At 48.4% G+C, this 12,830-nt stretch overlaps 1 protein-coding gene across 1 annotated transcript; it reads right to left on the reverse strand.

Moving 5' to 3' along the window:
- Nucleotides 1-4,206: 4,206 nt before the first annotated feature.
- On the reverse strand, nt 4,207-12,376 carry LOC118703265 (orthopedia homeobox). The gene is made up of 3 exons (XM_036410076.2): nt 12,167-12,376; nt 10,505-10,914; nt 4,207-4,831 (listed from the first exon to the last, which is right to left on the reverse strand). Exons 1-3 carry the CDS (start codon nt 12,201-12,203, stop codon nt 4,301-4,303), a joined length of 978 nt encoding a protein of 325 aa, XP_036265969.1. The 5' UTR covers nt 12,204-12,376; the 3' UTR covers nt 4,207-4,300.
- Between the last annotated feature and the right edge of the window lie 454 nt (nt 12,377-12,830).

Genomic DNA, 12,830 nt, shown 5'->3' on the forward strand with positions numbered 1-12,830 from the left:
ATGCCCTCAGATGAGATTACCTTTATGTCATGAAAAGGAGAAAAGGAAGGTTACATTCCTTCAACTGACAGGTTAACTACTGCCATTACTAGAAGACATCTTTGTGGGCTAAGTTTTTTCTTTATTCTAAAAATTAAAATGTAAACTGCACGACACAAATTAAAGACATTTTCATTTTCAGGGGAAGCAGTCATTGAGGGTTTTCAACATCAATTGCCCCAAAGTTAGAATTTCTTCTGTGTTCTCCATTCACAACTACCTTGATTTACTGAAATTGCTCTGTGTCCCATTTTGTATTCAATACCTAACATCATCTTTAGCAGGTTGAATTCCTATATCCTATTTCTTCAACCATCAACAAAAGGTAAACTAAGTGCAACATTATTAAATGTCATCACTTAATGCCATGTATGATATTTAGTACCAATATTAAGGAGAACATAAAGATGCAAGGATGAATATATGTACTCAAATAAATCAATCATACAGCTAAATCATAATACACTTTGACTTCTCCTAGTTAGCACTGGTGACAGTTTTCAATGCCAAACAGGCTACTTAGCAAAAAGTACAATTCATTAGAGGCAGGACATCTACCATGTTGACTTATCTACCTTGGGTTCTGATATTATTCATCATTACTGTCTTTATTCCCTTATTGAATGTAACTGTTTCTTATTATAACTTTAACAATTTTAAATCAGAATTGCTGCTGATAAGGAGTAAAAAAATAGTATGAAGTATTATTCTGTTGTTGGGTTTTTGTTTTTTTCTTCCTCAAACTGCTAAATTGTTCAGGCTTGTAAATGAGATAATATTTTCTGTTTTTTACCATTGCTAACTGTCAACTTTAACAATTTAGGCCAGGTTGCCTTCCCTTATGCTAATAGTATATATGACATTAAAATGTTCAACATTCTTAATACAAAAATCTATTGCCATAGAAACCAAATATTATTCCAGTCAGGTCAAGTGAAAAACTCTGTACTTTTTCATTCTAATAATAATAACTAACCACTATATTATGAAATATAAGTATCTTTGAAAGCATCTATCACTTCAGTTGATTTGTAACTTCTCATCAGTGTTCTAAGTTGGCTCATTTTTTTTTTCAAATGAAAGATCCCATTTCCCTTGCTTTTGAGAAATACAACTTTTAAAGATTCCATTTAGCATCTTTTATTGCATTCCTACATCATAAAGTTATGCTTTATAGCAGCATAAAAAAAAGCTGTAAAAATTAGCATCCTTGTAAACAACCTTCCATGTTCCCTGGTGAAGCAATCTGTGATTTGTACTGATCTCTTAAATGTGACTTCAGATTACAGTATGTATGATTTCAAATTAAAAAAAAAAGCACTAGCCTAAAAAAAGAGAGAATATGATAAAATTCTTAAAATAAGGAAAAGTATTTTTATTTTACCTACAGATGTTTTAGAAATGTGGTTATTATGCTCCTAAATTCTAGGCTGAGTTCTAAACTGTAGAGATGTTCCATTTTTATATAAAATTCCAGATGAACATTTTTTAATATTTTAACCTATCAAAGATACCCTTTAGAAAATGTAGAGGTGAAATGTTCTGTGAACCCACTAACCAAAATTTTACCTACAATTAAAATTCCTAAGGTAGCATATAATATTTTTCTTTATCACAGAAAAGCATGCCTTTTGTCCTTACCTTCGAGAAGATTCCACTGTGTTATCTCAGTGGAGTAACAATTACAACAGTTCCTAAAGTTCACATGTAGCCCAGTGGTTCAAAACGGTGTTCGAGGACAAGGGTTTCTTTAGGGTTTACACTTTGTGGCAACCAAACCAGAAATCTCCCCATGGGCAGGGGCGCGGCTCACAGCCTGTACTGACCATTGATTGCACTTTGGTCAGTCTTCCAAAGGAAGCCAAGTTCAAACACACCCCCACACCGGACTTAGGGTGGTCGCTGTGTAGCATATGTAAGTGTCTAATCACCAGGTGGTACACCTGAAACGAATATGATATTGTATGTCAACACGCACAAGCCCAAGTTCAAGGTCAGCTGGAACCAGGTTCGGAACCAAGAAAACCAGGCCTCGGGCCCGCGGACTGGCCCCCAGGTCAGGAGGACACTGGGACCCCCAACACGCCCTTTGCCCCGGGGTGGGAAGCCTTGGGTACCAGAAGCGATGCCTACAGCTGCCAGGCATCTCCTCCTGCCACCGGAGGCCTAGGCCCTGGGGAGGAGAGAGCCGGCCTGTCTCTCCCCACCCTCCCCCCTCCACCCCGCCTACCTGGGACCACGCGCAGGGCTGGACGACGCCCCCGGCACCGCTCGAGGCCCCCAGCTCCCCTCGCGGCGGCCCTCCTGCGGCCCACAGCCCGCCCTCGCACCACGCCGCGGGGCAGCGGCCGCCCTCCTCGGCTTTCTAGGCGGGAGCCCTGCACGTGGGGAGCCCATCAGCGCCCGGCCCGTGCCATTAGCACCGGCAGCTGCGGCCCTGGGCCGGCTGGGCTGGGAGCCACGGGCCGCCCCCCCCCACCCCCCTCACCCAAGCCTCGCGAGGCCTCGAGCTCGCTGGGCGCTGCCACCTCTCAGTTCCGGCCGCGGCCGCCGTGCAGCCCCCAGACGAAGCCAAGCCCCCCGCAGGGTGGCCGCGGCCCACGCGCGCCCATGGGGACTCTCCGGGACGCATTCTCTTCCCGTTTGCCCAAAGTCACACACCGACACCCGCCATTCTCCGTGTCACATACCGAAAATGATTTTATTGTATCCATTTACATTGAACGTTGATAGAAACGTGTCCGGAAAAGTCAATAGGCTTTCTATGAGCTCAAACATTTATTAAGAAAACAACCAAATTCCATAAAGGAGCACAGACGATAAGTTAAAACATATAATCACGAGTTAACCAGTATGTAACGAGAATGCTTTATCTACACAAAACATCCTATTTCACAGGTTTGTTCATTCTTGGAAAGCGCTGTCTGTTCTCCGGGTTCGGCGTGGCCGGCACATGCAGAAGAAAGAGCTGGCTGCGGTTCTCTGTACACGGTGTGCAGGGCTGCGGGTGTCCGGGAGCACCCGTGGGCGGCGGCCAAGGGGCGCGGGGGACGACAGGACGCGACCACGAAACCACCAAGGGCACGGAGCAGCGAGGAGGAATGGAGAAGCAAATAAACCCCTGTCCCAAGGATCCAGAAGAGAGATGTGGCTTTTGCTTTTACAAAAGGAGATTTTTCCCTTACATGTTTTATTTTATTACTTTTTATTATCAAAACGGAGGAGATCACCTCTTCGTTACGTGACTGCTTTCGTCTGCTCCAGCCACCCAACCCACTGGCATGGTCCTCCTGAGGCGCCTTCCCGTCAGTACCCTCACACAGGTGTGCTTAAGAAAATAAGAGAAAATAAAAGCTGCTTTTTTTGTTTTTTGTTTTGTTTTGTTTTGTTTTGCAAGCCAATCGAGGGTTGCATGGATGTGACTGGGTAATGGGGCAAGGGTAAGGTGGTGGGAAAGTAAACAAAGAGGAGAAAGAATATAAGGGTAAATAACATTGTATCACTTGGGCCCTCGGATGAGGCGGTTGGTAGCAGATGCTTGTCCTCCCTTAAGACAAAAATCCGTCACATTGTGCTGTCCCTTGAACACGTCCGTGTGTGGCCTAGGTGCACTCTGTGTGTGTGTGTGTGTGTGTGTGTGTGTGTGTGGTGTGTGCATGTGTGGGTAGCGTGTAGAGTGAGCGAGAGTGCTAGTGTGTGTGTTTCTGCCCACAAACCAGTCCATTGGTGTCTGATTTCAGATCCTGAGTCGACTCCCTGGTCAGTAAAATGGCGGGAAAGATGCTTTCGTGGGAGGAGGGGGCCGTGGGTGTCGTGGGGACGGAGGGGGCTGGGCGCCGTGGTGCCGGGGCGGACGGGCACCCGCGGGTCCGGAGGCCGGGAGCAGGGCGCGGGCACGACTGGCGCGAGCGAGCGGGCGGGGCGGCCTGCGCCGCGGGAAAGGGGGGCGCGGGGTGGGCGCTGGAGATGGGGCGGAGGGAGGTCACCCGGTGGTACCGTTAGACGGGTGGCGGGGGAGGGGGGACTTGGGCGATCGAAATCAGGCGGAGGGGGCGCCTAGTGTGCTGGGGCTGGGGCGGGCCGAGCTGGTGGAGAGAGGGGAGGACTGAACGAGACGTGGCGGAGGCCGGGGCGGGGCGAGGCGGGGCGCGCGGGCAGGGGCCGGGGCAGAGGGCGGGGTCCCGGGCGTGCGCCCCCGGGGATGGGGGAGCGGGGAGCGGGCCTCGGGGCGGGCGGAGCGGGCCGGGCGGCGGCGGCTGCATTAGGTGAAGCTCATGGAGACTGTGTGCTCGAGCGCCTTGCGGCGGAGGGAGGCGATGCTCGTGCCCCGCCACACGTCGCTGCTGTCCGGGGAGCTGCAGAGCTGCGGGGAGCCGGAGACGTTGCTGGGGCCGGGGAGGGAGGCGGGCACCATGCCGGGGAAGGCGGGCTGGTAGAGGTGCGACTGCAGCCCCGCGCCGTTGGAGCCCGCCAGGCTGTTGGACAGGCCCATGGAGTTGGGCGGCGGCCCCGCGGCCAGGCTGCACTGGGACAGCGACTGCGCCATGGCCTGCTGCCGGCCCAGCGCGGGCGGCAGCGGCAGCTGCGACACCCCGGGCATGGCGGCCGCCGCCCAGCGCGTGTCGTTGGCGTGGAAGGAGCACAGGCTGTCGCCCATGGCGGCGGCGGCGGCGGCGGCGGCCGAGGGGAACTGAGGCAGGCCCGGCGTGGGCAGCAGCGTGCCGGGCGCGCGGAACACGTTGGTGGTCTTCTTGCGCTTCTTCCACTTGGCGCGCCGGTTCTGGAACCAGACCTGCAGCGGGCGGGGGGGAGACAGGCAGGGCGCTGTTAGGGAGCCGGCCCGGCTAGGGATCGGCCACGGATGGGAGCGGGGGAGGACTTATGTCCGAGAAATAGGGTCAGATACCCCCCCCCCGCAACTCAGTCCGGAATAAGCGCCTTAGATCCGACACGCCCCCACTTCCAGCCAGAGCCCCTGGTTCTCCAACAGCGCCCCTTGCACCCTCCAAGGGCCCACGCTCTTCCTAAGTGATCGTGCCTCCAGGCGCTTGCACGCAGGGTAAACACACCCCGTGTTCAGTGTTCCCCACGGCCCTGCTGGCTGGCGCAGTCTGTACGCGGCTTAGATGCACACAGGTCTGCAGGCAGGCATGTGTCAAGGCTGATCCACAGGTGCACAAATGAAGATAAACATGTGTACCCATGTGGCTTAATGGCGTGCCTTATAACACTGATTGGGGTATAGAATTTTCAGAAACGCTGGAAATTTGGAAATTGATGAAGGGCCGTGCATGACATAACTAGTTTCAAAATCGAAAGACAAAGGAAAAACCCCTAACGGCCACGGGTGACAGAGCAGTGATTCTGTGGGAAAGCAAGCGCTACTGAGCTACAGCGTGGTTTGGGTCACCGCCATGACTTTCTGATTCATGTAGCAAAAGGCACTCCTGACACAAGCCTCTGCCTCATTCGCAAAGCCCTCAAAAGGCACCTTTATCTGGACGGTGCAGGTGGGCAGCAGCCTGCTGCCAGAGCCCTGAGCCCCAGGGCCTTCAAGTCTGTCCTTTTCCGGAACTTACTGAGGACCCCAAATAACAAGGCTTCCAATTCTCCCTCCGCCCTCGCCCTTTCACCTTTAAACCAAAAGAAATCTTCTGACTACTATAAATGAAAGGTCAGTTTAAAGCTCACCCTAGTTATGAGTCACGTTTAATTTTGCTAGACAAACCCATGTCTTTTTAAATGAGATGTGTTTGATAAAAAATAAACTGCAAATAAAAATAAGCTTCCTGTGCGTTCTTTCTTTCTTAACAACGAGCCTGGAATTTCAGACCTTGCCAAACAAATTAACCTATGGAAGTCACATTCACCACCAAAGGAAAAGAAATGTTCTTCCTGAAAGTTGACTGCCTGATCAAGATAAACTCTCATCTTCCATATTTTAATTTGACCTTTTATAAAAATTAGCCAGCATGCTTACTTGGCAGGCTTTCGATGTACTACCTAGTCAGTTGGAAGTTTACTGTGCATACATGTAAATGGTAGGGGCATAGCTCAAATGCTGATTGAGTTTTGTCCTAGAATTTGGCCAATGCAATTTGACCACCCTATTTGTGGCCAAAAGGTTATTCTTCCGTTGTTAATCGAAGCTCTTTCATGTTTATTCTGAAAGCTACAGTATCATGCGTCTGGACGTACCTGACCCCCTTCTCCGTAAGCCAGCCGTGCACTCTCGGCTTACCAGCGTGAAACGCATTTTGCAGTCTAGAATTCTGCCTGCCTTTGGGCTGGCCCTGGCCTGTTCTACCATATGGGGCCATCGCCCACCGTTTTATATTTCTCTGCTTTCTCCCCCATGTCCCATGTTCCTGTTTACACCAGTGTCCGGGTTGGGTAAAGACTCCATCCCTTCCCTGCTAAAGCGCCTGGAGCTGGTGGCGCAGCGGATTAATGAGGCAGCAGGGCCTGGGTGGTGGCTGGGATCAATGCAGCCGGCGGGGGATAGAGCTGTTAGAGGCCCTTTGTGGAGGGCAACCCCCGGGAGCCAAGGATAGCAGTGCGAGGAGACCTATGGCCACTGGTCGCTTTGTATAATATTACCCACCCAAGGTGGAGTGGGGAAAGGTAAACCGATGAAGCCCCAGACAGAGACGAAAGGATTCCACACCTCACCGGGATATATTTTGAAAGATAGCTTCAAATGAATCGCCTGTTTCTAACACCTTGCAAGTTTCAGTGAACCCCGAAATGCTTGAATGTTTAGGATGGACAGCAGAGGAGGGAGGTGGTGGACTTGTGTGCGGGAAGTGGGGAGAGGAGCAGAAGAAAGAAGGGGGAGAGATGGCCCGTTAGAATTTCAGTAGAAAATACACCCACCCGCAAGGTTTCTGAATCTCAGGCACCGGAGGAAAAGAACAGCTGTAAAAAATAAAACCAACTAAATATTGTAGGAATATTTGAAAAATAGTGCTCAATTACGTTTGAGGGTTAGTAGTCAAATGATGGCTACAAAATTTTTTATGTTTCATGGCTTACTGGGGATGGGGGAAAAAGTCTTCATGGGGTCTGAGCACCTCCGTTCCAAGCTATGATGCATATGTTTTTAAAATGTGAATGTTTCCACTTGAAAACTAGAGCATGACGGATTAAAATGCAGGCAAAACCTAAGGGAGATTTTGAGAATGCACAGATGACAACTCCCGGAAATATATTAACCGCAGCCACGGGCCAACTTTGTACTCAGTTTGAAATGCAGCTCTTCTCAGAAAATGCTTAATACAACAGTGAGAATCTAATGGAGGTTGGAATTTAAAAATCCACTTTTGTGATATCTGCTGTTACAGTAATATAGACATACTGTAAATGTATTTTAAAATATATAGCCCATTTAATTTCCCACTTATAAATGGCTCAGAAATAGAGAAAGAGAGGGAGAAGGAGAGAATATTACTTTTTCCCCCTTCCAAGCAAATGCTTTATGAAGATCTCATTGGAATCCAGCAAATGATTAATGTGAAGATTTGGGAGGAAATCTGGGGAGCTGTATTAAAGCCTAGATCTCAGGTTCATTTCGATCAGCCAGCCGTGAACTCTGGGCCGAATTCATTACACTTTAATAGTGCTGGGAGAGGAAGAAAATGCAATTTCTCATTCCATTAGAAAACTAGAAAATACTCTTAGCTTGTCCCCCTATTAAGATGTGGCAGGTGACAGGGCCATTCTGGGAGACACGGTCAATGGAATTACAGCACATTATTTTTGTTCCTATAAAATATTGAAAGGCAAGCCTGACTGTGCAGAAGTTATTTCACTGATTTGGTTTTTATGTAAATAAAATATTGAAAGTTAATTAATCCGTGCTAGAGACTAATGATTATGCTTATTATATTGCATTTGATCGCGTAATTTGCATGATTCTCGCATTGCTGCTTAATAAGCCATTCCAGGTTATAAATAATTCTGAAATTGGTTTCTAATAATGGCATGCTATAAAAGGAATGGTTTTATTATACTAGCCAGAAAAGGGGAGCAATATTAGACATGGAATTGGCCTCCATGTGAGTATAGGTGCTTTAATACTTAAAAGTATGATATATACCAGATATAGATTAAAAAAATAAGTATGTTGGAACATTTAGTCTACAACCAGAAAGCATCCTTACAAATATAGAATTGCCATAAATGAAATGTTTCTATCATTTTTAATCAGTGCAGTGGCCCACATACTGAAAAGAATGTGTGGCAATCTGTTAACTATAAAGAAAACTATGAAGTACTCATCATATAAGAACATAAACCAATTACTATTTAATTTAAATTTGGTCAAGGAGCAATGGTAGAGTGAATTGTGAAGTAAATACATTTTCCATAAATTATTTTTGCATTACATTACATAATGTTAATCATTTTGAAATGTTAATTAAAAAGGTTATGTTGATCTGATTACTTTTTAAACTATGGAACATTATTTTTAAAAAATATTGAAATTGCCATTCTATTAAATTGTTCCTATCAGCAGCCTCAAGCTATTATCTTTGCTGAGCATTATGTTAGAACAATTAAAGTACTTTGTCTCTTTCTTCTTGATTATTCTTTTGTGTACTTTTTGAAAATAACTGTTCCAATTATATAGTTTGTATTTTATTTCATTTACAACTTTTTCTATTAAAAGATTCACTGCCGTTAACCTTTGGAAGATCTAATAAAGTTTAATAGACTCGTTTTCTTTTTTCATAAAGTCAGTTGTCCAATTATATTTTATTTGTGATTCTAAATTCTATTTTAATTTAAGCTAATTATCAGTATGTCTAGGTTAAGCAGTAGCATTTTACTCTTTAAAACAAAAATTATTAGATAGTTTTTCTCTTGAGAGACAAAAAATAAATTTATGAATTTTGAATCTATAAGATTCTAACAAGCTGGTGTTATCATTATTAGTAATAGAAGTGTCAAAATGGTATGTAATTTTTAAATTTTGGGCTCAACTTCAGATTTAAATAGAGGTTCAAGGAAAAAATTTAAAAGCATTAGTAATATTTATCTGCACAATGCAATTAACATTCTTTTGGTGCTTAATATCAAAGGCCCATGGTTCAGGGCTTCCAGTGTTCACTAAGGAAACCAACCAGTCTTACATTGAGTAAAAATTTTAATCTATATTATACCTGAATATTACTTTGTTAATTTGACCACTTTAAGTACCCAAAGACATTCATTTGCTGGCTATTTAGAACAGAAGCACACACTATTTTTCTAGGTTAGACTATCTTTAAAATGCCCAATGGAGGCAGAAATATTCATCACTGTAATTATGGACACCCTTATCTCTTCTTAGATCAAATATAAAGTAACCGAGATATTTAAACTTAATTTGTAAAAGAATCTAGAGCTGAGGTTGAAGCCCAGGATTAGCGGACAGAAACTACCAAATCCAACGCAGGATTTCAGCACCCTGGATAGCTCATGATTATACTAGTCTAGCGTGTGTCTTGAAATTTCGCCTCCAGCACTTGTCCATAAAATATTTGATACATTGCTTTTCATTCTTTTAAAAAGCGGGAGAAACTAGATTCATTAGGCTTATGCTTTTATTTACCAATTTACAGAAAGGTTGAAGAAGTGATTTTTTTTGTTATATATATAATTTACAACTTGGAGGATAGTTGGACAAGAATAAGGCAAGGGATCAGTAATGATTTTGTCTACTCTCTGTTCAATATTTCCCGCCCTAAACACACTGTCTTCAGCTCGGATATCCAAAACAGAAAGCCTTCGTTTCCCCCCGTTTCCTTAGGAATAAGCCAAGTATGAGAGGCTGTGGGGGATCGCTGCAGCCGCCCTTAGCGCATTGGTTGCACCACTGAAGTTCAAGTTCTTTGAAAACATCAAAGCTGGGGGATTTTTTGCCCGAGAGCGAGGGAGGGTGATATTCAGCAAAATAAAACACCGTGAAACGCAGGTGTGGATCTTTTTAAAAAGGTGCCGCCACGCCTTACTTTTTTTCCTTTCCATGTTTCTGTATAATTGTTGCCTTCCTCCATTTATCTAGATGCTTAATACAAACTCATTAGAGGGTAATGAAATACTTGTCAATAACGCAAGCTGGAGTGGAAGTGCGCGCTCGGCTTAGCCGCCTGGAGAGACACGGAGGGTGGGGGACTCCGAGGCTCCCTTATGGGGAGGAAGAAGGCGGCTCGGCAGCGGACAATGCCAGCTTCGCTGCGGAGGAGTTTCTGCTGGGATGCGGTTATATGGGTGGGAGATCGAGGCCCTGCCTGTCCGTTGGAAGACGGCGATCCGGGCCAGTTCCGCGGCAGAGGAGCGAACTCGGCCCGGGACGAGTAGGTTTCTGAAGAGGAGAAGCCCAGGATCGCGGCAGGGGAAGGAAAGACCCAATTCCTTTGCCCAGATCCTCCCGCCCGCTTCCTTTGCCCATGTCTCCCGCCCCGTGCCCGCCCCGCGGTACCTGCACCCGGGACTCGGTCAGCCCGATGCGCAGCGCCAGCTCCTCGCGCATGAAGATGTCGGGGTAGTGGGTCTTCGCGAAGCTCCTCTCCAGCTCGTTGAGCTGCGCCGGGGTGAAGCGCGTCCGGTGGCGCTTCTGCTTCTGCTGGCCCTGCTGCTGGCCGGCTTGGCCGGGGTTCGGGCCGCCCTGGGGCCCCGGCTGCTTGTCCGGGTCCTTTGCGCTCACCGCCAGCGAGGCGGGCGTGGAGCCCACGGTGGTGATGTCCTCCCCGGGCAGCAGGGTGGCTCCCTCCACTGGGTCGGCGCTGGGCGCGAGGTCGCCCGGATGGCCCCCGGGGTCGGAGCCCCCCACGCCCAGCCTGCACTTCACCGCCTCCCGGTGGCCCAGGAGCTCGGCGGCATCTTTCATACCTGCGGAGGCAAGGAGATCGCAGTCACTACCTTCCTTCCCGAAGCCCCGTCCTCGCCGCCCTCCGCTCCCACGCTCGTCCTGCGAAGGAAACTCCGGAGGCGCTCGGCCGGGCTCCCCAGGATGCGGGCTGCCAGCGGCCACCCCATCTCCCGGCCCTTTCCCCTCGGTCCGCATCCGCTCCGGAAAGCCGCACGTGCTCTCCCCTCTCCCACCACCACACAGTCCCCGGCCCGGCGAGGCACGCCTCGGCGTCCCGTTCTGGAATCATAGCCCCGGCGCCCAGGAACCCGAGAGCACGTCCGTGCGGGAAAAATAAAGGAAAAGAAAATGTAAGCCGTTCCTGGGTGGCTGGCCCACCTGCATGTGCTCAGGCGGCTGAACGGAATCTACCTCCGGCCCGGAGCGAGTCCCTCTGCCTCTCGGAAGATGAATAAGTCCCAAAGCCTTCCACCCCCTGAAATCAACCCAAACCAGCTCCGCCTCCCCCTCAAATCAGAGAAAGTGTTTGGAAAATGGAGTCACATCCATCACCGAAGACTCCCAAACCGGAAACCCGGGCCGTATTAAAAGAAACTCAAGTAAATTCAGCAGACCCAGCAGTGAATCAAACTTTAGGGAATTCAACTTCTCTTCCCGGAGAAATAAAAGGCGCGCTCCTCTCGGCCGCGGGCGGTGCCGCCTGAGTCTTTTGCAGGCGGCGGCGCCCGCGAGGAGGATGAATTTGGCTTTTCTCTTCTCTCAGTGAACACACTTAGCAATTCCGCTTCCATTGCAGCGGCTTCTCCTTCATCCCAGATTTTTACAAATTCAATCACACTTAGATGAGGAGAGGAGAAAATGGTAGGGGGGGGGGGGGAGAGAAAAGGAAAGAAAAAAAGAGAAGAAAGACATACCAAATCAAAGCAGACAGGACGGAGAAAAGAGAGAAAGAAAAACACCTCCAAAGAAATGACGATGGGGTGGATCGCCTTTCCAAAAATAATAATAGTAATAAGGGAGAGAGGGGAGGAGGGAAAAAAATAACAATAACAAAAAAGTAACATTTTCCAACTCCTTTTCCCGGATCTACATATTACATAGATTTTTTTTTTAAAAAAGACGATGTTAAATCAAATTAAACTTTAATGCAGCACAATTACTTTTAAAGAAATTAGTCCATTTAGGGCGCATTAAGGTAAAATAAGGAACAAATTGACAATTTCCTGCCCCGTCTTCTCCTGGCTGCCCCGGCGGCGAGAGGCGCGCACTCACCTAGTCTGGCGTCCAGGAGGTCGGCGTGAGACAGCATCGCGCACCGCTCCAGGGCGAAGGCTGTTCCCCCCAAAATTTTAGCGGCTTTAAGTTATTTAAAATAGATATAAGCTATAAGCTATACTATATAGATATATATAGATCACCTAAATGAAAGAAAATTCGGTTTGTGGTTAAAAAGGGGGCTTCTTGCATTATAATGTCCTTTAGAGAGACGGGGAGGTGCTTAACAGTTGAATGAACCCGTGAGCAGCTCGGCGAGGGGACCAATCAGGAGGGCAGCCTGCAAATGTCAGCGCCCGGAGAGTCCCCCACTCCGCGCGCCCGCCCGCCCGCCCGCCCCGAGGAGGCGGCGGCGGCGCCGGCCCGAAGGCTCCGGGCCCGAGCAGCCGCTAAAGCAGAGGCCGCCTCGGCCTCTGGGCCCAACCTCCCTTAGCGTTTCCCAGCGATTTCATCCAGGCGCTCCGTTCCTCCTCCTGGTTCCGCCCCGCTCTCTCCAAAGGCGCGGCGCTGTCTCCTTGAGCTAGACTCCTCCCGGGCTGAGACAAGGCTCTGGGCAGCACAGGGCATGACCCCCGCGTGACCTGAGGGTTTTCTCCGCCCGCTGCTCCAGGGACACCTCCGAGCCCTGGGCCAAGCGAGCCTGCCGACCCGGAGCACAGGA

Source organism: Pipistrellus kuhlii, unplaced genomic scaffold, assembly GCF_014108245.1.
Source record: "Pipistrellus kuhlii isolate mPipKuh1 unplaced genomic scaffold, mPipKuh1.p scaffold_m20_p_4, whole genome shotgun sequence".
Taxonomy (NCBI): Eukaryota; Metazoa; Chordata; class Mammalia; order Chiroptera; family Vespertilionidae; genus Pipistrellus; species Pipistrellus kuhlii.